General features: G+C 54.4%; 1 protein-coding gene across 1 annotated transcript; it reads left to right on the forward strand.

Annotated features, from left to right (window-relative positions):
• The first annotated feature begins 898 nt into the window (after positions 1 to 898).
• On the forward strand, positions 899 to 21713 carry RHCG (Rh family C glycoprotein). The gene is made up of 10 exons (XM_065412152.1): positions 899 to 1085; positions 11671 to 11857; positions 13920 to 14070; positions 15878 to 16025; positions 16620 to 16786; positions 17721 to 17858; positions 17946 to 18082; positions 18706 to 18830; positions 21145 to 21218; positions 21645 to 21713. Exons 1-10 carry the CDS (start codon positions 899 to 901, stop codon positions 21711 to 21713), a joined length of 1383 nt encoding a protein of 460 aa, XP_065268224.1.
• The last annotated feature ends 572 nt before the right edge of the window (positions 21714 to 22285 follow it).

Raw genomic sequence — 22285 nt, forward strand, 5'->3', positions numbered from 1 at the left:
TTTTTAAATGAACTTCAGAATTGTTGTACATCCACTTTTACCAAAAAAGCAAAAGAAACAATAATAAAAAAAGACAAGAACATGCGAAGCACCTTATTTGTGTTTCTAATCTGTTAGATCCAGTAAAGAATAGAGATAACTGGGCATTATTTTTATTATTGAGTCTGCAAAAAAACCCAACCGAAAACGTTACATAAATAAATTACAATGATTTGTATATATATGTGCATATTACTTTATTAATTTAGGAAAAATAGATAATTTTAGGAAAAAAGTGTCAGTGCGGCTACCAGCAAGTGTCAGCGAGGCCACCAAAAAATTTGTTGTGAGAACCCCTAGCCTAGTGGTTAGAGCAGGGAGGGGTTCAGGACTCCTGGGTTCTATTCCAGACTCCAGGAAGGAAGAGTGATCTAGTGGTTAGAGCAAGGGACATGAGGCTCAGGACTCCCTGGCTGTATTCCTGTGGGATAGTGAGGTCTAGTGGCTAGAGCAAGGGGGTGGAGTCAAGAGTCCTGGGTTCTGTTCCCAGCTCTGCAGCCGACTCACTGTGTGACTGTTGCCCCTTTTTGTGCCTCGGTTTCCCCATCTGTAAAGCAGGTATAAGTATAACTCTCCTAGGTGGGTTTGAGCTCCTCAGAGAGAAGGTGCTGGAGATATGCCTCCGTGCTCCCAATCCCCCTTCTTTTGGCTGGAAGCAGAGAGTTCAAATCTATTAAACTTGCCATGAACTGCAATGTGAGCCTGCCCCAGGCAGCTGTGAGGACTGACAGCTCCCAGCACCACACCCCACATCACCAGACTTCTATAAATGGACTGAGTCTCCCCAGGCATCAGGACTGGAGCTCGTGCTGTCTAGGTGCCTGGACCCCCTCCGCCCGAGCGGGCGAGCTGGTCTGGGATGGTGAAGAACACATACATGCGCTGGCGGCTGCCGCTCGTCTGCCTCCTCTGGGAGGTCGCTATGATCGTCCTCTTTGGGGTCTTTGTGCGCTTTGACCCCGAAGCCGATGCGCACTGGAAGGAGGAGCAGCGCCAGAAGAATCTCACCAGTGACACAGAGAACGATTTCTACTTCAGGTATCCATGTGAGTACGGCTGGCAAGCACCAGCCCCTGCACTGGTAAATGCCACACCCCGCACAGGCCAGCCAAGAGGGAGGCGAATGAGACCGATGTCACTGAAGTTCTGGGGCTCATGAAAGTCCAAGACAAACAGCCCCAGGATTGTGAAGGCAGGCGCTGCGGGAACTTCCCCCGGCAGCTCTGCTCATGCATCTCCATCCCAGCCTGCAGTACCCCTGGCTATTGCAGTTCTGAGTCCCCCCGCACTGCCCCTGCCCCCGCCCCCCAGTTCTGCCCAATCTTGCTCCACATCTCCCTGTTCTATCCCAGTATTAGGCTCCCCAGCACAGCCCTCCCAGAGCACCTCAGTCCTGAACTGCAGCTCCTCCCCCCCTCCTGTGCTGCTCACCCAGCTCTGCCAGTGCACCTCAGTCCTGACCTGCACCTCCTCCCCCACCCCAGCCCTACCTCCTTCCTCCAGCTGTGCAGATGCACTCCATCCCTCACCTGCAGCAAACACCGAACCTCTTGTGGGGAGAGACTATGTCAGACTGGCTGGTGTAGGGATTTAGATATATGCCTGCTAGAGCGCAAGTAGGACTGAGCTCATTTCACAGTCACATGAATCTGCATTACCTGCAACCACGGGGGCGGAGGGGAGCAACTGCAGGGCTAAAGGAATGTGGGAATGTTTTATGTACTGCTGGGATCCTTGAGCCTAAGCCTAGGCCCCCCCGCTTAGCAGGCTGTAGGACATCAGAAGAGCTCTCTGCTTGTCCAATGAAACACACTAAGGCAGGGGTCTCAAACTCAATTTACCTTAGGCCAGTGCCAGTCCTCAAATTCTCCCAGCAGGCCAACAATGTCTAGGGTGACCAGATGTCCCGATTTTATAGGGACAGTCCCGATTTTGGGGTCTTTTTCTTATATAGGCTCCTATTACCCCCCACCCCCTGTCCCAATTTTTCACATTTGCTGTCTGGTCACCCTAACAATGTCACTCATGCTGCCCAGAACCTGCCCCCCCAAAACTCTGCCCCCACCTGCCTAAGGCTCTGGGAGGGAGCTTGGGTGGGGGAGGAGGTCTAGGGTAAGGGATTGGGGTGCAGGCTCTGGGAGGGAGTTTGGGTGGAGAAGGGGCGAGAGGTTGGGCTCTGGGAGGGAGTTTGGGTGGGGGAGGGGGCCTGGGGTGCAGACTCTGGGATGCAGTTTGGGGGCTGGGGAGGGGGTGCAGGCTCTGGGAGGGAGCTTGGGGTGGGAGGGGGTGTGGGGAGGGAGTGGAGGCTCTGGGAGGGAGTTTGGGGGCTGGGGGAGGGGGTGCAGGCTCTGGGAGGCAGTTTGGGGGTGGGAGAGGGTGGGGGTCTTACCTGGGGCTCCATTGGCCACGGGCGCTCGGGGCGGGGGCAGCGCACGGAGGCACAGCCCCGCCCCTGGGCCTCAGGGAAGGGCCGGCAGACACGTGGAGTACGCAGGCAGACACCACTCAGCTCTGCTGTGCTGCGGGGGGGAGCGCCTGGGGGCGGCAGGTGGGGCCAAGGGAGAGACCCGGCCCCAAAACTGCTGGAGCCCCACGGGGCACATTGGGGAGGCCCGCGGGCCGCGAGTTTGAGACTCCTGCACTAAGGAGAAGAGGAGGAAACTGTGTATGAGTCCATAGCAGTTGGGATGTGGTATGTGGGACGCAGGGTTAATATTCTGTAGCCTGTCCCTGCTGGGTTCCAGCTCTGTGAGGACGCGTGTAGGCAGAGATGCACATACCCAGAGGTGTCTGCATTCACCCTCTGCTCTACATATATAGTTTCAGACGTGCCTGGAGATCCTTTGGGAGGAAAGGTGCTGGTGGCTGTTACCTGGCCAAGCAGCACACGTGCTTGTGGCGTCTCCCCTCCCCCCATAGGGCGACCAGACAGCAAGTGTGAAAAATCGGGACGGGGGTGGGGGGTAATAGGAGCCTATATAAGAAAAAGACCCAAAAATCGGGACTGTCCCTATAAAATCGGGACATCTGGTCACCCTATCCCCCCAGCACATCCAGCCCAGGACAGCGCACATGGCTGCCTGTCAGTCCTTGCTTCATACAATCCTGCCACCAGATTGAAAGGATGGCTGGGGTGATTCCCTGCCTGTGGTGAGTCACCCCTTCTGGCCTCAACCCCATCGTTCCTGCCAGAAAGGACTTATCGCATCTTCCTAAGGGGCAGCGCTTTTGCCCAGAAACTGGGCTGGTTACACTAAAGGTGTGTGGCCTCCCACAAACTCTTCAGGCCCTATGACTGGAGCACTTTGCCATACCAGTGCCATGTTCCCTATGCTCTGCAAGACCAGGGGATAAACATTCCTCCATCCCGCAGGCTTCTGTGTGCTGCCGCCTCCCTTGGGCTGTGCTGGAGAAAGCATTTCTGCTCATATGGAGGAACAAATCCCTCGATTCTCCAGCCCTTTCCTCAACCCAGGACATGACCCTGCCCGATGGAGCTGAGTGGGGATGGGTGTGGCAGCACCTCACTGATCAGCAGGCCAGACCCTAGAGCAGGCCTGCACAACTCGTAAAGTGGCAAGGGCCATATTACTCCAAAGAAAACAGCTGAGGGCCGAAACCCCCCAAGCGCCGCCAACCCCCCCCCCCAGTGCCACCCAGCCCCCCCCGAAACACAAGCCCCCTCCCCAGCGCCGCCCGCCCGCCCCACGGAAACAACCCCCCCAGGGCCGCCGAAACACACACCCCCAGCGCCACCTGCCCCGCGGAAACAAAGCCTCCTTCCCCAGCGCCGCCCCACCGAAACAGCAGTATTGAACCTCGGTAATTTGTTATAGCAGGCACTTAAAGTAGTATAATTAAGGTAAAAGAAAAATGTCTTTTTGCTAGAAGTAGAATAAGATCTTCCCCCCACTTTGTAATCAATTGCCCTGTTGAATGAATGAGGTGTGAATGAGGAAGGCGTGGAAGGCAGGCACCTCCAGACAGCTGCAACCCTTGGAGAGGGCAGGGCTGGCTCTAGGATTTTTGCCACCCCAAGCAAAAAAAAAATTTGGCCGCCCCCCCCTTTTTTTTCGTGCCCCTCTGCCCCCGGCCCCGCCCCAACTCCACCCCTTCTGAACCCCTTCCCCAAATCCCCAGCCCCGCCTCCTCCCCCGGCGTGCTGCATTTCCCCCCCCCATTGCTTCCTGCGGGCCCCCCTTGACCTCCCACCCTAGCTCACCTCTGCCTGCTCCCCCAGACGAGCCGCCGCTCCGCTTCTCCCCCCTCCCTCTCAGGCGAGGGAGGGCGAGGAAGCGGAGCAGGAGCGCATTCAGGGGAGCAGGCGGAGCAGAGATGAGCTAGGGTGGCAGGGCGCAAGAAGTAACGGGGGGTAGAGGAACCGCTCCCCACTCCAGCTCACCTCCGCTCCACCACCGCCGCCTCCCCTCCCCCGAGTGCCTGCCGCTCGACTTCTCCTCCCTCCCAGCCTTGCTGCGTGAAATAGCGGTTGCGCGCGCGGCAAGCCTGGGAGGGAGGGGGGAGAAGCGGAGCGGCAGCGCGTTCAGGGGAGCAGGCGGAGAGGAGGTGAGCTAGGGTGGGGTTGCACAGGAAGTAACGGGGGGGTAGAGGAACCACTCCCCGCTCCAGCTCACCTCTGCCACCTCCCCTGAGCGCCCCGCCGCTAGGCTTCTCCTCCCTCCCAGCCTTGCTGCGCGAAACAGCGGTTTCACGCGCAGCAAACCTGGGAGGGAAGGGGGAGAAGCGGAGCGACGGCGGCGTGCTCAGGGGAGCAGGCGGAGGCGGAGTGGAGGCGAGCTGGGGTGGCAAACTGGGGCGGCGGGGGCACTTTGTCCCCATGCCCCGGAGTCGGCGCCTATGATGGCCGGCACCAGAATGCCACCTCTAGAAATGTGCCGCCCCAAGCACCTGCTTGTTTTGCTGGTGCCTGGAGCCGGCCCTGGGAGAGGGGATGGGAGCCAGACCAGATCAGTAGAACAGGTCAGCCACCGATTCGCCGTTCGCCTCCTCAGCCCCTTTCCCCGGGCTGGCCTACTCACCCGCCGCCACTGCCTGCTCGCTCGCCTCCTCAGCCCCCCACCCCTTCGGCTCGCCGGCTCACCTGCCCCCCCGCCACTGCCCGCCCGCTCGCCTCCTCAGCCCCCCATCCCCCTCGGCTCGCCTACTTACCCCCCGCCACTGCCTGCCCACTCACCTCCTCAGCCCCCCCTCCATCTCCCCAGCTCGCCTACTCACTCCCTGCCACTGCCTGACCGCTCACCTACTCAGCCCCCCTCCCTCACCCGCCGCTTGCCTACTCCCCCCCCCCCCCCCGCGCGGGCCACACAGTGAGCCCACCTACTCAACCCCCGCGGGCCGCACAGTGAGCCCCGACTCCATTTTCCTCTAGCTGTCACTGCCCTCTAGCTGCCCTGAGAGCCCCTCTCCCAGGAGCAGCCCCTGCCCTTGTCACTTGCGGTGGAGGAGGGAAGGCTGTTTTCCCTGGAGTGCAGTGCAGTGGAAAGCTGACTCAAGGCAGAGGCTAGCATTCTGGGCAAGCAGCAGCAAAAAACACCTGTGCTGCTCCAAGCTCACCGGGCTGGGTAGAATGAGGAAGTGCTGTGCCACCCAGAATAAGTAAACAGGTGCTGAGTGAAGGGCTCTGATGTCCTTAACGCTGGCTGCTTTGCCCTGGGCTCAGCTGAGGACAGAGGCACACATTCTGGGAGATGACTGACGGGGGCCCCAATAATGACTCATGGGTGTAACAGAGAAGTTTGATCTGCCTCCGGTGTCTTCGTGGCATTCCCTTCCCTTGCATCGGAGCCCTTCCCAGTCGCTCAGGGCTGGCAGAGACATCTGAGGAGCTCGGGTCTTTGCCTTAACACCCTTGCTTCACTTTGCTAAACCAGGAGCTAACAGTGAGAGTGGGCCAGTCCCACCAGCTCCCAGACAGCTCGGCGTGCTCCGAAGCAGCAGCAATCTGCTCTCTGACAAAGCCTCGCTCCCGCTAATTAAACTGCTGCAGCCTAGCATATGCTGCAACAATGTATCCTCTTTTACAGCTAGCGAATAGGAACTAGCTCCATTTCCCTCATGCACACCTAGGTTGGGACTCCTTAGCCCCTTACTAGCCAGTTTAAAATACGCAGTGGTAGCACCGAGGTGCAGGGTGAGGGTGGGTGGGTGGGAGGCTGACCAGCTATGGGGGATGGAAAGCCAGAGAGTGAGGCAGGCAGCAGAGAGGGTGGCAGGGGCTGATGGGGATGGAAGTCGGAGCCAACACAGGGAGGATTTAAACCATTGTGTAAAATGGCCAGATGATGGGTGCTGTGTGCACAGCACCTCACGGCTTGGAGGAGACGCCCTGGCACTTGCAGCAGGGGGCTGTCAGCTGGGATAGACACAGCTGCATTAGGACTGCAATGGAAAAGGTGCAGCGTAGGCAGGTGGCAAGGTCTTCCCTGGTCAAGGAGCATTCATCAGTGTCACGTTCACATCCAGCCCCGAGAGCTTTGGGCAAATTCTAAGCTGACACACCAGCACCAGGTGAGGGCTCTTCCGCTGGCAGAGCCAAGACCGTTCCTCTGCGTGTCCCCTAAGGAACCCCAGTACCTCAGGGCGTGTGTGAGGTGGTGCCTGGTGCAAATGATCTCTGTGGAAACCTTTGAGCAGATTCAGGCATTGGTATTATTTTGAACTCCTGTGGGGGGTGGACATGGCGATACAAGCAGTGTCATAGGGGGCCCCTTTTCCTTAGATGGGAGGGTTTCAATTGCTCTAGGTTTAGCTGGCATCAGAAGATTAGTGGGGGCGGGTGAGATGCCCCTCTCCCCAGCAATAGGTAAGCAAAGCCAGTTTCCTGTGCTGTCCCACCTGAGTATAGCACTGGGAGCAGGGCCAAGTGCCACCAGCCAGCCAGCGCTGCTTCTGCGGGCAGCAGTCCCAGGAGTGGGACACTCAGCTCTTTCAGAGATAGGGGGAGGGATTGTGTCCCTGAACACAGTGTGACAGACACCAGCCTTTGGATCACTTGAGGTGGGGAGAGCATGCACCTCCCATAGGCAAGGCAGCTGGGGGATGAGCCATTTCTCTGGAACAAACCAGCTGTGGTGTATAGTGGGGGAAGGGACGGAGGCAGGTATGTGGAGGGTGAACTGGGTGCATGAGGACAGGGGGCAGCAGCAGCAGCATCTGCAACCAGAAAAAGCTGACTCCACCAAGCTCTGTTGACAGGAAATTCCACCTGAGAGGACACGGTAGGGGAGTACAATACAGGGCCAGGCCTGTTTGACATAAGATCAGGGAGACATGAAAGGCAAATGAAAATTACTTTGGTGTTTGAGCAAGTCACAGGGGAGAGGGCAAGATCATCCAAGGCCTTCAGGCATACTGCCTGGGCAACTCCGGGTATTTCAGTGAGACAAAAGGACCCCTTGGTGGGAGTGTTAGCCAAATGGGCTCATTTCCCCCTGGAGCTGCCCAATTACCCCAAGGAGGCACGGGAGTCTAGAAGACGGCTTCAAGTTCTTTATTGATCAGTCAGCTGAGTGGGTGCTCTCCTCGGCTAGTGCCAGAGAGAGAGACACACCTTACAAGCGCAAAGCAGGCCTTTTTATACCCAGTAACAAACAACTTAGTGTGCATACATTCTGCTAACCTATGGAATTTTTAAATTCCTTTCTAGGGGTAAATAGGATACATCTGTTGGACTTCCTTGATTGATTATTCTTCTGGGGGTCCTCAGGATGCATATGTCCGACTTCCTTGATTGATTGTCTTGCTATACATATATCCGGGAAACGGGGCTACGTGCATGTGGGAACAGCTGGGATAATAGGCGAGTAGGTGACCTTTGCTCTAACAGGAGTGTGTCAGAATATGTGGGCGCCTAGATGCTTGCGAGGGTCCCTGCATTGCACATGCTGACCACTTGGAACTACGAAGTGACAGTTGCTTTAGGAGTCAGATCTGCATTCTCTAAAATTCCAGCCCCACCACTTGGACTAACAGAGGGTGTCTGTTGGCTGTAGGGGACCTATGCCACATGGCGCTGTTCTGATTCTGTCCAGGAGATGGCAGTAGTACACACCCCCTTCCTTGCAATATTGTCATTACAGCTGCAGTAAATGTGACAAACTACAGCTGACCTTGAAGATTTCAGATACAAATCCCTCAAAGAGGCTTGCAGGTCCCAACCCAAGGAAGCATCTCAGGCTGGCAGCTTCCTCATTAGGTCGTGTCCTTATCATCATCAAGCGCATGCAAGATTTGTGTTAAGTTTATGAGGGCCACCGACACAAGGCCCAGGGAGCAGACATGCCACACTGAGCCTGGAGGCGTGCAGGTGTCTGCCAGGGAGGGAGTGACGACCAGGCTGAAACGCCAAACGCGTTTTGTCTTGTTTAATAAACTGGATGTGCCCTGAAGGCCAAAGGCTAGGCCACTGATTAACCCCTTCTAGGTTCATCTTGTCCTAAGCTAGGGCAAATGGGACACAAAATACCTGCCATTCTCAGATGGGGAGGTCTAGCTTCCTAGGGAAACTCTCCTGGATTGCTGATCCCATTCTGGTGTCTGAGTCCTCCCTGACTCACAGCAGCTTCCCTGTGCACTCAGGCCATTGTCTCATGTTGCCACAGGGATCACTCAGCTGGCTAACCCCTTTACGACTGGCCTGAGCCCCGGTGCAAGCCATCCGGCTGGAGTCACCCTGGTGGGTGGCAGCTCAGAAGAGTCTGCCCAGATAGGAGATTTTTTCCAAGGATGAATGAGGGACTGAGCCATGGATCTGTTTAGAACAGTGGTTCTCAACCAGGGGTCCGAGGTCCCCTGGGGGACTGCGAGCAGGGCCAGCATTAGACTCACTGGGGCCCAGGGTAGAAAGCTGAAGCCCTGCCACATAGGGTTGAAGCCCGGGCCCTGAGCCCCGCCACTCGAGGCTGAAGCCGAAGCCTGAGCAATGTAGCTTTGCAGGGATTCCTGTGGCATGAGGTCCCAGGCAATTGCCCTGCTTGCTACCCACTAATGCCGGCCCTGGCTCTTCATATGCAGAAACCCCATTATTGTGACACAGTTGGGCTGTGGAGTTTTTATAGCATGTTGGGAGGGCCTCAGAAAGAAAAGGGTTGAGAACCCCTGGTTTAGAACATTTCCATTACAAATACAGTGTGTTCTAGTTAAAACAAAGGAGGCTAGAAACGAGAGACCAGCCCAGTTGCCTCTAAGGATTATGTCTTTCAAAAAAGGATTTACTTATGAAAACCATGTGTCCAAACAGTGTTAGTCCAAGGTTGATCGTGTTTACGCTACAAGTCATGCACACTAACTCTCATGGTGCTAGTTCAAATATATGCACCTGAGCTGGGAATGACACCCCTAGCTCATCGTGTAGGGGTAGCCACTGTGTCTACACTGACTATTTGTTAAAATCTCCCATGGTGGCATTAGCCCCAGTGTGGCTCTGTGGGTAGTGGCAATGAGGGCCACACTAGTGTAGATAGGGCACTGGTATTTTTTCTGTGTCACCTCTGCTTAGAGCAAGTCTAGGTGGTTGAAAGCCTGAGGGATGGTTTTCATTAGAGTTTCCATCCTTGGTACCACAGTGGAACTGACCTGGTTTGTGCAGTGGTAGAAGGTGCTCACAAAATAGCAGCAGACAAAGAGTGAACAGGCCTGGGAAACTCTCTCTTCTGGCCCTAGACATGGTTCCTCCTGGGTATGGTTGAAAAATGTGGGCAGGGAGGAAGGGGTGTATAACTGTTTTGGGGTGCCCATTTCCAGGGCTGTCAATTCAACCACGTTCAGCAGCAGCACTAAAATTCACTTGAATTTAAAATCAGCTGGTGAAATTCCCTGGAGGACGAATCATCTGTTCTGAGTGCGGGGAAGAAGGGCTGAAAGATTCTTCAGTGTAGACCAGGGGTCGGCAACGTTCGGCACGCGGCTCGCCAGGGTAAGCACCCTGGCGGGCCGGGCCAGTTTTATTTACCTGCTGACGCGGCAGGTTCGGCCGATCGCGGCCCCCACTGGGCGCGGTTCGCCGTCCTGGGCCAATGGGGGCGGCGAGAAACGGCGCAGGCGAGCGATGTGCTGGCCGCGGCTTCTCGCCGCCCCCATTGGCCCGGGACGGCGAACCGCGCCCAGTGGGGGCCGCGATCGGCCGAACCTGCCGCGTCAGCAGGTAAATAAAACTGGCCCGGCCCGCCAGGGTGCTTACCCTGGCGAGCCGCGTGCCGAACGTTGCCGACCCCTGCTCTAAGCCAAGCTGACAGTGCCCAAGCACTTAAACAACAAATATGCTGTGCTGTTGTGCAATATTCTGCACACTGTGTAGTACAGACATTGACATACCTGAGCAATATGGCATGTTTACCCATTCCATTCCACAGTGGCAGAGTGCAGCATATGCTGGTTTGCTTGTGGGATCCCTCTGGGAACTGGCGGAGGGAACCGGCCCTCGTCGTCCTCCTCTTACTCCGGGGCTCAGGAGGCTTTTGCACACATGGTTTTTATGGTTTAATTTATAACTGTGCCAAGTTTCACTTTACATTGTTGGGGCTGATCGTTATCGGAAAGAAACCAGCAGTGCTGACATCCACTCCAGGTTTATCACATCAAGAATTCCTCTCTAGAGGCTCATTTTCCTACCAGAACGTATGGAGCGGTGTCTGAGCTGCCATGCCCTGAGTGCCAGGCTTACTTAGTACACGTGTCCAGTAAAGCGGCTGTGCACCTCCAGTCAGACGAAGGTTCACTTTAGATTAAGAAAACAATGAAACAAAGAATGAAAGTCTCTGGGTGAAATCCTGACTCCACTGAAGTAAATGGGAGTTTTGCCATTGACTTCATTGGGGCCGGATTTCACCCTCCATTGAAGTGAGCAGAGTGTGTGCCTCCTCTCTGTCCATCTGTTCTCTCTTGTCCTGTACTTAGATTGTAAGTACCTGGGGACAGGGACTGTCTTTTTGTTCTGTGTTTGTACAGCGCCTAGCACAATGGGGTCCTGGGTCCATGACTGGGGCTCATTTGTATGTGCTCTGATAATACAAATAATGGCTGCTAATAATAATAGTTCCCAGAGCAGGAAGGCGGAGAGCAGTCAATGACACTGAGTTCTGACCCAGCATAGACAGGTTGTTGGGCAAAAAATTATCAAAACTTATGGTTTTTTAAATGAAAAAGGGTTTGTTAGTAAAGCAAAAGTGTGCATGGAAAATGTTAATTCTGATTCAAAGTCTCTTTTTTGGTTAAAAAATGGAGATTGAAAAGAAAAAAAATGTGTTGGTAGATGTCTGTGCTTTACAGCTTAGGTTATTTTGATAAGTGTTTTGTTTTCAAAACTGAATATTTTTACTGAAATGAAAACCAACGATGTTTACTGAAAGGGCTTTCCAAACACTGATGGTTTTCCCTCAAAGCCAAAATATTTTACCAAAAAGCATTTCCAAAAACAAGTTTTTTCATTTTTCAGTTTGTTTTTAAAATGTTTGTGCAAAATTTAAAATGAATTTTTTTCCCAACATTTCTCCTGAAAAATCATTGGTATTTCTGAACTAGGGCTAGTGCCGAGTTCCTAGGCTGCAGGAGCTCCCTTCCCCCTCCCCCCCCCCCCCCCCCAATGCTAATGGTGAATTCTCCTCCCTGACACAGCTTTCCAGGATGTCCACGTGATGATCTTCGTGGGTTTTGGCTTCCTGATGACATTCCTCCAGCGCTATGGCTTTGGAGCTGTTGGCTTCAACTTCCTCCTTGCTGCCTTCGGGATCCAGTGGGCTCTCCTGATGCAGGGCTGGTTCCATTCTTTCGAGAACGGAAAGATACTCATTGGAGTGGAAAAGTAAGAGGGTTTTGGACTGATGGAAGCCATCTCCTGCTGGACAGTGGAGATGCAGGGAGGGGACCAAGCAGCCTGGAGCTTCTGCCCCTGCTCTATGTGGAGAAAGGGCGCTCCAGATCATATTACATCTTCTGCCCTTCCTGCTGTTAAAGACTCCATGGAGCCTGTTTCATAAGAAAAGGTCTTTGGTCTCAATTCCCCCTCCCCTCCTCAGCTGCGCAGGGTGCTGTGTACTTCTGGCTGGGTTCCACCCTCCACTCCAGGGGTGGCTGGCTCTGGTGGATGGTGAGGAAGGAGCCAGGTGAAACCAGCCACATGAGACCAATTCTCACAGACCCCAGGCCAAGCCCCAAGTGTCCGGTCCATTGTTTGCCCTCAGTCTTGGGACTTTCATTGCTCAGGTCCTTTTGGACAAACAGCCTCATATCTGATGAAACTTCATTATGCCATTCTCCACATGCTGAGGGCTAGGGTGTTACCCGCACAAAATTCCCTGTTACACACACTCTAGGGCACCCACCTTTACCCTTCCATGGGCTCAAGGTGTAACCCTGTTAACTTAGGCACCTCCACCCTTTCCCAGTTCTTAGGGCTCCAGGTGAAAGGCACCTAACTTTACCCCTCCGTGGGCTCCGGGCTCTACTCCTTCGTGGGCTCTGGGTAAACACCCATTCCCGGTGGACTGAGAGCAAACACCCATTCCCTGTGGACTCGGCTTAATCTTTTGCGGGTTTACGGGGTCTTCCACCAGGGAAAGAGCCTTACACAGTAATATCCTACTTAACCTCTATTTATTAACAATCACCAAAACAGAATGCACACGCTAGGCATACAGTGTTCACCACTCCCAATAAGGCAGACGAACTTTTCCAGCTGGCCAGTCAGGATCAGGTTATCTAGGGGACTCCAGTTTCTGCACGGTGTAATTGGCAGGGTGTTTTGGTCTGGCAGCTCTGATCTTGGGGCTGTGTCCTGGAATTGGTTCCCAAGAACTTCCTTTTGGATCCAGTTTAAATAGTGAAACTTGAGTCCTGCTTAGCTGTACCTTAACCAATCATTTAACTAAAATGTTACTAAACAATTTTCTAACCAATCCAAACATATTGTAAAACAATCCTTTAACCAATCGTACCCAACCACCTTAATTAATTTACACGTAGTAAAATGTGTTATGCAACAGACAAACCATCCAAGAACCGGACAGAGACCATACAGATAAACAATAGAGAAGTGGGGACCATAAAGACAAAACAATAAAGAAGTAGAGATTTCACAACCACAATGTGTTGATAAGTTGCCAGACAGAATGCTACCAAACAAAGTTTTCTTTAACCATCTTAAGATTTGTTTCTTTATCTGGTGATGATGGGTACTATTAGGACAGGATCGCCTTCTTAACAGCCCGATATTACATTCTTTTAATGTAATTTAGATAGAATGTGAAGATGTGACTTTCTGCTGCTTAGCTCCTGGCTGCTGCTCTCCTAATATGGCTGCAGACAAAGGCCTCAGACCTTACAATATGGCTACAGAAAAAAAGGCTTTATCCTTACAAAGGGGCTCCTAACTTCCCACTGGGAGCTCCTCTGGGGATCCCAGTGAAGAGAGACCCATAACTCATCTCACCCGTAGCCATGCATATACCGAGTACAATGATGGCAATTAACCAGAGGAACAGTTTACCCAGGGTTGTGGGGGATTCTCCATCACTGGCCATTTTTAAATCAAGACTGGATGTTTTCCTAACAGATCTGCTCTAGGAGTTATTGTGGGGAAGTTCTGTGGCCTGTGTTAGACAGAAGATCAGACCAGATGATCACAATGGTCGCTTCTGGCCTTCCATCTATGAATCTAGCCCACCAGGAGGGGGATGCAAAAGTGGTACTGTCCCTTAAAGGGACAGTATTCTAGTCACACCCAGCAAGTGGGGTGCTGGTGAGGAAGCCAGGATGAGGTTCGTGTCCGGGCAAGGGTGAGGCTCTCTAGATTTGGGAGTGGTGGAGAGGGAGAATCTCCATTACTAACTTGCAGGTTGTTTTCTCTCCCATCCCCCGCTCCCCAGCCTGATCAATGCAGATTTCTGCGTGGGTTCTGTCTGCATCGCCTTTGGGGCCATCCTGGGCAAAACCAGCCCCGTGCAGCTGCTCATCCTGACGTTGTTTCAAGTCACGCTCTTTGCTGTGAATGAGTACATCCTCGTCAGCCTGCTCCACGTAAGGCTCCCCTTGAGTCAGCAAAATCAGCAGCCTCCTGCCCTTCCTTTCTGGCAGTGCAAACGGGGTGTCACTGCCGGGTCGGGGGGATGCAGGTCAGGAGTGAGGTGCAGCAGCAGAGCTGTCTGTAGGCTATCGTACAGTGCCTGGCTCCAGTCAGATCCATCAGCTCCTTGTTTGAGTAAACACACGGGGTTAATTCCAGCCACAACAATTTAAGCAGAAATGTAAAAAGATTCCAAACGCATCAATGAGCAAACAGCCGGGGCTACTTCCCCCGCCCTTTGGCTTCTCTCCTACCTTAGTCTGGGAATGGGAAATCTCCCCGGGTTCTGCAAGCAGCGGCAGTGACTTGAAAGCAAGGGATCCCCTCTGGTGGGGTTTTCCTAAGACAGCCAGGGCATCTCCACACAAAGGGCCTGACGCTCTCTTTGGGTACGTCTACACCACAGAAAACCCCAGCAGCAGCAAGACTCAGAGCCTGGGCCAACTGACCCGAGCTCACACTATGGAGCTAAAAATAACAGTGTAGACATTCCCATTCAGGCTGGAGCCTGGGCTCCGAAACCCAGCAAAGCTGGGAGCGTCTCAGAGCCCGGGCTCCAGCCACATCGGGAACATCTACACTGTTATTTTGAGCCCTGTAGTGCAAGCCCGGGTCAGTTGACCTGGACTCTGAGACTCGCTGCCGCAGGGTTTTTTCTTGCGGTGTAGCCAGACCCTTTATGGCTGCACAGTATTTCCCTCTTGGCTCCTTCCCCTGCTGTAATATTCCTTTGGTTGAAGAAAATCAGAGCACGCCATAAAGTGAAGAGCTGTCTGGTAAAGGAGCACAGGGCCTCTGGCAGCATACGACAGATTTTTGCTCTGGTGGAGGAAAAGAGATTTGTTCTGAAAGGGGAACCCATTCACCTCGATCCTAAGTGCAGGTGGGGTCAGACTGGAGCTTGTGCATGGGGATGGAAGTTCAACCCATTTCATTTTGGGGAACTGCCCATTATTTCCATCTGCATAGTTGTTCCTCCTGACACCAATGCTCTGGGTGAACTTAGCTAGGGAGAATGCCTTTGGAAAGCTCCCTTCCAGGAGAGTTCATCTCAGCAGCTGTGTGTTTGTGTTGAGGCCGAAGAAGAGGAGGGAAAACAACAAGCACAAGGGTGGGAGGCAGCAGCAGTGAAGGGAAGAGGGGGGAAAAGGAGGAAAGCCCAAGTAAGAGCTGAGGACAGAGATGACTGGGGTTCCTTGTTCACGGTGGCCAGATCCTGATTACTCCCCTCTCCCGAAGTTCTGGGGTGTTTACACCTGGAGTTCTGAGTCAGCCCCTTAGAGAAATAAGGGCCAGCTGGGAAGTTTGGATCCAGATCTGAGCATTGCCAATGGGTCTGTAGTTCTGGAACTGCTGATCTCTGCTCATGGCCTTTACTGGGAGTTTTGTGGCTTGTTCTAAAAGCCCCAGGTTTCAAGGGGCAATAAACTCTATTTAAAAGCCCTGTTCTTTGTCTGCCATTTACCTGCCCACACTGGGACTGCCACCTCAGAGTAGTTCTACTCTGGGGATGCTGTTGGAACCCATGCACCATGAAGTCACATGATGGAGGGGCCAGAAATGCCCTTTTGCCATGATGCCTTCCACAGAGGAGGCTAATTGGAAGGATGTGGCTGAGATGTTCTGCCTGCCAGTTGGAGGGACCAGGAGCATTTCTGTTCCCCTCCTGTAGTGACCCAGCATAGGCTGGACGGATAGATGGTTAGTTGATTGGCCAGAATACTCCCAACATGTGAATTTTCCTCTTCTCTGTGTCCACAGGTTAAAGATGCTGGTGGGTCCATGACCATTCATACCTTTGGAGCCTATTTTGGCCTGACAGTGACCAGAATTCTGTACCGGCCCAACCTGGAACAGAGTAAAGACAAGCAAGGCTCTGTGTACCACTCCGACCTCTTTGCTATGATCGGTGAGTTAACTGCGGACTTGGAGACTTCATGAAAGCTGCATCCCACAGACTGTGTGAAACCGGACTGGAGCCAGTGCCCTAGTGGTGAAAAACTGTGTATCCCATTTCCCAATCCTGACACCCCAGAGCTGGCCAGTTTCCCCCACCCCCCAGAGGCCGGATAAGATTAGAACTAGTGCCCTAGAATTGTAAAGCTCCATGTGCCATTCCCAGACACCCCAGATCCCCGTACTCCCAGCCTGGGGTCCGACTGGAAGTGCTGCTGTGAGGTGAGAGGTTCCATGTGCCATTCCCAGACACCCCAGAGCCCGCCACTCCCCCGAGCCTGGGGTCCGATTGGAATTGGTGCCCTAGAAATGAAAGGCTCCACGTGCTACTGTAGCTTTGAGTTCCTGGTTGGAGTGTTTCAGGAAGAGCTGGCAGTGGAGGCGGAGCTGGGAGTTTGGGGCACAGCCGGCTTTAGCCTCCTCTCCATATAACTATCATCTCTTGTGGTTTCTTTTTAACCCCCCTTCCCCTTGCTGCTCCCTGTTTTCCTTCCCCTCCCTCCTACTCCTCCCCCACACTGTCCCACTCCTCCCCCTCCTCTCTCAGGTACCCTGTACCTGTGGTTGTACTGGCCCAGCTTTAACTCAGCTGTTTCAAACCACGGGGATGCGCAGCACCGAGCCGCCATTAACACCTACTGCTCACTGGCCTCCTGTGTCCTCACCACCGTGGCCTTCTCCAGCCTGCTGCAGAAGAAAGGCAAGCTCGACATGGTAAGCACGGGCTGGAGACGCCTGCTGTGCCCTCTCCTGGCTCATGGATGACTGAAGGGCCAGGCAGTCTGATTGGGAGCTGCTTCCTTTGCTAAGTGTGCACTGGATTTCCTGGGGTGCGGAAGAGGCAAAGCCTCTGAGGGTAGGAGCTCTGGATGCAACAGCAGCTTGAGCCATGTTAATGGGATGAATCATTTGCAAAGCTCTGGCATGAAAACCATGTGCGGTATCCATGCATCAGCAGGTGTGTGGGCATGCTTGGGCAAATGGAGGAGCAGATATGTGTGATCACCTGTGTGCCGGTGGACCCATAGGACAGCAGAGCCATCCAGATACCTGTGCTGCAGAGCCGGTGGAAATGGTCCCATGGTGGTGGGCATGTTCCAGGGTTGAACTGTACGGTGTCATGCAAGCATATGGTGTTAGATGTGTGTGTTTGTGAGGGAGAGGGGCCCATACAGTGACGTGTGTGTCAGAGCAGGGCCCATACGGTGTTTTCTGGGTGCTACATGCTTGTGTATGTGAGAGACAGCAGGCCCCATACAGTGCTGTGCTGGTGCCAGCACCAAACTTTGGGCATATCTGTGCAGCAATGCGCATGTGTGTATGCAGTTTTTCGTTTCCACTACATGAAAATGATACCCCAGCCCATTAGCTGTTCATATTTCGTCTTCAATCTCCTCCCATTCATGTAACTTTTGGTGGTTAAAAATCTCTGGCTTCAGGCAAATCCAGTCATTGGGAATTTGTGATGGGCAGGGAGCCAATCCCAGTGCAAATGAAAATGGGCCCAGATCTTCATTTTTTCTTGGAACATTTTCTCAGCCAGTTCCCCTGCTTTTCTCCTTGCTTGGCTTGAAATGTTGCCACTAATGGGTTTAAAACTCTCTTGTCCCAAAGACTAAGTGGTAAGACGTGAGCGTTATTTGCGCAGGTTCATATCCAGAATGCAACGCTGGCCGGTGGCGTGGCTGTGGGGACCGGTGCGGAGATGATGCTGACTCCATACGGATCCCTCATCGTTGGATTCCTCTGTGGCATTGTGTCCACTGTTGGGTTCGTCTACCTCATGGTAAGCGCTGCTCAGAGGAATTCCAGTCTCTTGCCTCTTAGGGAGAGGAAATAATCTCTCTCTCTCTCTCTCCTCCATTCCCTCCAGCCATTCCTGGAGTCCAAGCTGCACATTCAGGACACCTGCGGCATCCACAACCTACATGCCATGCCGGGGCTTATTGGAGGCATTGTGGGGGCTGTCACCGCAGCTGCAGCTACTGAAGAGGTGTATGGAAAGGAAGGGTAAGATTGCGTAAATCTCCCCCGTGGCAGTGGGGTGGGTTCTGGGCCAGCGTGTGTGTTGGGCGGGAGGGAGATGAGTCAGTGGCAGCAGCTGAGTGCCCCCTTACAGATATGCATCCTGAGTGGTGCTGGGCCTGTAAGGCTGAGTCAGGCTTGGAGGATTGCAGCCTCTTCCAGCTGCCCCCTGTTGGGAGCCCCTATAACTCCAAGGCCCACATTCATTCTGGGTCTTGGAGGACTCTGAGTAGGGGCAGTTGGGTTCATGAAGGGGCATCTCTTTATCCCTGTTGCTTCCTTTTCTGGGTCAGACTCCAGGATAAACCGTGAAGGTCTGGAAGCCGCCCCGGGTCTCATTGTTTTTGGACCCCCCTAGTTTGCAGCCTGTTGGTCCGGGCTGAGGCCTCTGGGGGAGGGGGACGGCTGGAAAAGAAGGAATAAAAGCAAAGAGGCTGGGCTATGTTGCTACAATCTCCCCGCTCCTCGATGGGAACGTGAGCTCTCAGTGCCAGGGAGATGGTTTGAAGGGGCTGTGAATGCAGCTCCCCCGTCCTCCACAGCGCGGACTCCCCGACTCAGAGGAGTGTCTCTCTGACAGCTGGTCTCATCATTTCCCTTCCTCGCAGGCTCATCAGTGCCTTTGACTTCACGGGTGACTACAAGGATCGGACGCCCAGTGTCCAAGGGGGGTTCCAGGCAGCTGGCATTTTCGTGTCCCTGGCCATGGCCTTGGCTGGGGGGGCCATTGTGGGTGAGTGAGTGGGGTGCAGGGAATGGAGGAGAAGGCCCAGGTCCAGGCTGTGGTTGTAGAGTGGCCGGCTCAGCCATTCGAATTGCTCACACCCTGGCTTACAGGAAGGGTCCATCTCCTGGGCTAGAAGAACCCTTCTGCTCCCACATACAGCCCCTGAAATTGAGACGAGCCCTAAGGCTTGCAAACATGTGGCATACCAAGACTATTTTGTTCCCCACTGGCCCGATCACAACAGCCCCTTAATACCTCTCCCACCCCAGCATTGCAGGAAGTCCGACCTCCACAAGTGGCACTTCCAGATGTAATGATGTCATGTGGAAAGTATTGATTGGTTGAAACTATGATGTCATTTCCAAAAGTACTGCCCTCTGGAGGTGGGCCTTCCTCGTGCGGCAGTGCTGCTCTGTGCCCTGCAGGTCCCAAGCAGAATGGGCAGATCTTGGCTCTTGCATATAGTCCACCACGAGACACACTGGGATAAGGCACATCTTTGACAGCCGGGGGCGGGGAATTGCCCAGATTCTTCTGCAGCCCCATCTGCCACTCCATCCCCTTTTAACAGGCAGGCCTGGCAGGATGAGACTTTGGGGCATGTTATGAACCAAAAGGGGAGCTGGAAAATAGCATCAAGAACCAAGAAGGCTGCAATGAATGGGGAACATAACAATTTTAGGGGATCAGTTCTGTATCCCAAACAGGGCTGAGCATTTCCAGGGAAAACAGGCCCAGGCTTGTGAGGTCCCCAAAGCTTCTGCTTCCAGCTGAACCCCACAAGCCCAGAAGGGGGAGAGGAAATAGACCAGCAAATGTAGAACCCTGAATCTCAGCAGGTTCAGCCTGAGCCCTTGGGCCGGTTTGGAGGTGGCTGTGGATTCATTTGAGGTTGTCTGAGTGGGGTTGGGGCCAACTTAGAGGTTCATTTGGGGTTGTCTCTGACTGGGTCTGGTTCAGTTTGTGGTTGGCTTGGGTTAGTTGTGAGTCTGGTTTGATTCAGTGCTGAGCTAGGGGTGAGCTCTAGTTCTAATTTTTTCTGCCTCTGATTGGCTGTTACACTTGCGGTCAGATGCTCTGCATTTCCCCATTTGACGTTTTGCTGCTACCATCCTGTGGGCGGTTGGGGTACGGCAGAATTCTAGCCCAAGCCTCCCCCACTGCCTCCCAGGGATCTCGGCTTCTTTCAGAGCAGCTCGCTCACAAGCAGGTCTCCATTCTAGGAAGCGCTTTTCTGCTTTCAGCATCTAACACGGGGTGGGCAAACATTTTGGCCTGAGGGCCACATTGGGGTTCCAAAACTGTATGGAGGGCCTGGTAGGGAAGGCTGTGCCTCCCCAAACCCTAACCCTATCTGCCCCGTCCCACTTCCCGCCCCCTGACTGCCCCCCTCAGAACCTCCGACCCATCCAACCCCCCCTACTCCTTGTTCCCTGACCACCCCCTCCTGGGACCCCACCCCCTATCCAACCCCCCGCAGCTCCCTGACTGCCCCAACCCCTATCCACACCCCTGCCCCCTGACAGCCCCCTGGAACCTCACCCTCTATCCAACCCCCCCTCTAACGCCCCTTTCAGGATGCGGCCCTGCGAACATGGGCGGAGGACTCAGGAGGAGCAGGGGCAGCCATGCAGCCGGAGAGAAGCGGCGGTTTCACCTTCAAAGCGCCGCTTCTCTCCGGCCGGCTGCGCGGCCGCCCGGTGCTCCTCCTGAGTCCTCCGCCCACGTTCGCCGTGCTCCCGCCACCCACACCGTCCGCCTGCTCCCCTGAGGCTGAAGGTGAGCCTCCCTTCCTGCTCTCCCCCTGCCCCCGCTGTGCAGCCCCCTCCCGTGCTGGCGGCACATCACGCTGAGGCTGCGGGGGAAGGGGGACAGCGGGGGAGGGGCTAGCCTCCCCGGCCGGGAGCTCAAGGGCTCGCGGGATGTGGCCTGCGGGCTGTAGTTTGCCCTCCTCTGATCTAACAGATAGTAGGAGAGGAGATGGCCCCTTCCCCAGCTGTTTCCTATAGGGTTGCCCACATTGCTATAATGCAGCACATGATTCACCCTTTAAAATTACCCCCAGCCTGTGAACTCCACTGAATAACATTGAGTTCCCCAAAACAATATGAAGGGCCAGGGCTAGACATGCTCAAAACTGACCCAACCTCACTTCACCTACAACACTGGGAGGGAATAGTTTCCCTGACCCGTCCCTGCCCCAACCGCTCACCCCAGCAGGGCTCATCCCTGGCCCTGGCCGCTTGCCCCTGGCCCTGGCCCGCTTGTTTCTCACTGATTGAGGCATTTCCCATCTCACTCTCTGTTTTGTGGCTTTAAGGTGCTATTTTGAAAATGCCGTTCTTGGGGGACCCTGCAGATGAGAACTGCTTTGAGGATGATGTCTACTGGGAGGTGAGCTATGGGGGCTGGTCCTCGTCACTGTGGCCAGGGCAGGGGGGCTTTGGGGCCTGGTGGCCTGTTTGCAGAATGTGGGGGGGAGGGTGTCGCAGTCAGGTGCCCTTCGGCTGACGGGGATTTGGGACTCGGTGTCCAGCACTCGGCTGGGGGAATGGGGTTTGGTGACGGGGGGGGCCAGTGAGTGGCAGGGGGAGGTGTTGGGATCATGTTTGTGGCTTTGGACCTGAGCTATGTGGACTGTTTGGGAGTTGTGCTGTGTCACAAGGTGGCGCTATTGTCCATGACATCGCCGCATCATTGTTTATAGTTTTCCTCCCCATCTGTGTGGCTATGGCACCCCCCACTGGCAGGAAAGCAGGTTCTGTCGATACCTTCATGACAGGGCATCGGGGCCTGATGGAAGTTTCGTTGTCTTCGCAGGTGCCTGAGGATGAGGAGAGCAGCCTGTACCACATGCATGACCCCACCCTCAAACCTGTGACTTCCTAACCCACCTGGGTAGGCAGAGCTGAGATGCATGGGGAGGGCAGGCCTTGGAGAGCCCAAGAGCTGGGCGGGCAGATGGTGCCCCTAGAGCACTAGCACCCAACACCTGGAAGCACTGCATGGACAGGGACTAGTGGATCCTAGTTGCCCTCGTGGCAACACACAAGCACAGGGCACTGGCCAGTGCCATGCACACATGGGCTCATCCATCAGGGATCCACGGCAGCATGTTTGCCTCGTGGCAGAAATGCTGGGCACTGAGACCTCTTTGGTGTGGGAATGGCAGGAAGGGGGTTGGGGAGTGGGTGTATATGGGTGTGAGGTGTGACTGTACTAACTTCCTGTTGTTGGTATCACAGTAAAGGGCAGGATTTCACCAGGAGAAGGTTAAGGAGAGGTGCTAAGCGGCACAGCTCCTGTGTCTCAGGCCGTGCCCAGTGTGGTGAAACCTTACCCCAAAGGCGACTGCTCAGTCACTAGTCCAGTCGGGGGGAGGGGGCAGATGGCGGGGAGAGGTGTGGGTGCCGGGCAACTACCAGGGGAATGTGCCAGGTGGCCGGTGAGAGGGAGGGATA

This window comes from Emys orbicularis, chromosome 10 (assembly GCF_028017835.1).
Source record: "Emys orbicularis isolate rEmyOrb1 chromosome 10, rEmyOrb1.hap1, whole genome shotgun sequence".
Classification (NCBI taxonomy): Eukaryota; Metazoa; Chordata; order Testudines; family Emydidae; genus Emys; species Emys orbicularis.

Bases quoted from the DNA above. Each gene is read 5' to 3' on its own strand.
- RHCG (XM_065412152.1), top strand. From the start codon at position 899: ATGGTGAAGAACACATACATGCGCTGGCGGCTGCCGCTCGTCTGCCTC. The intron at 1,086-11,670 runs GTGAGTACGGCT...TCCCTGACACAG, and splicing joins TTTCTACTTCAGGTATCCAT to CTTTCCAGGATGTCCACGTG. The intron at 14,071-15,877 runs GTAAGGCTCCCC...CTGTGTCCACAG, and splicing joins TCCTCGTCAGCCTGCTCCAC to GTTAAAGATGCTGGTGGGTC.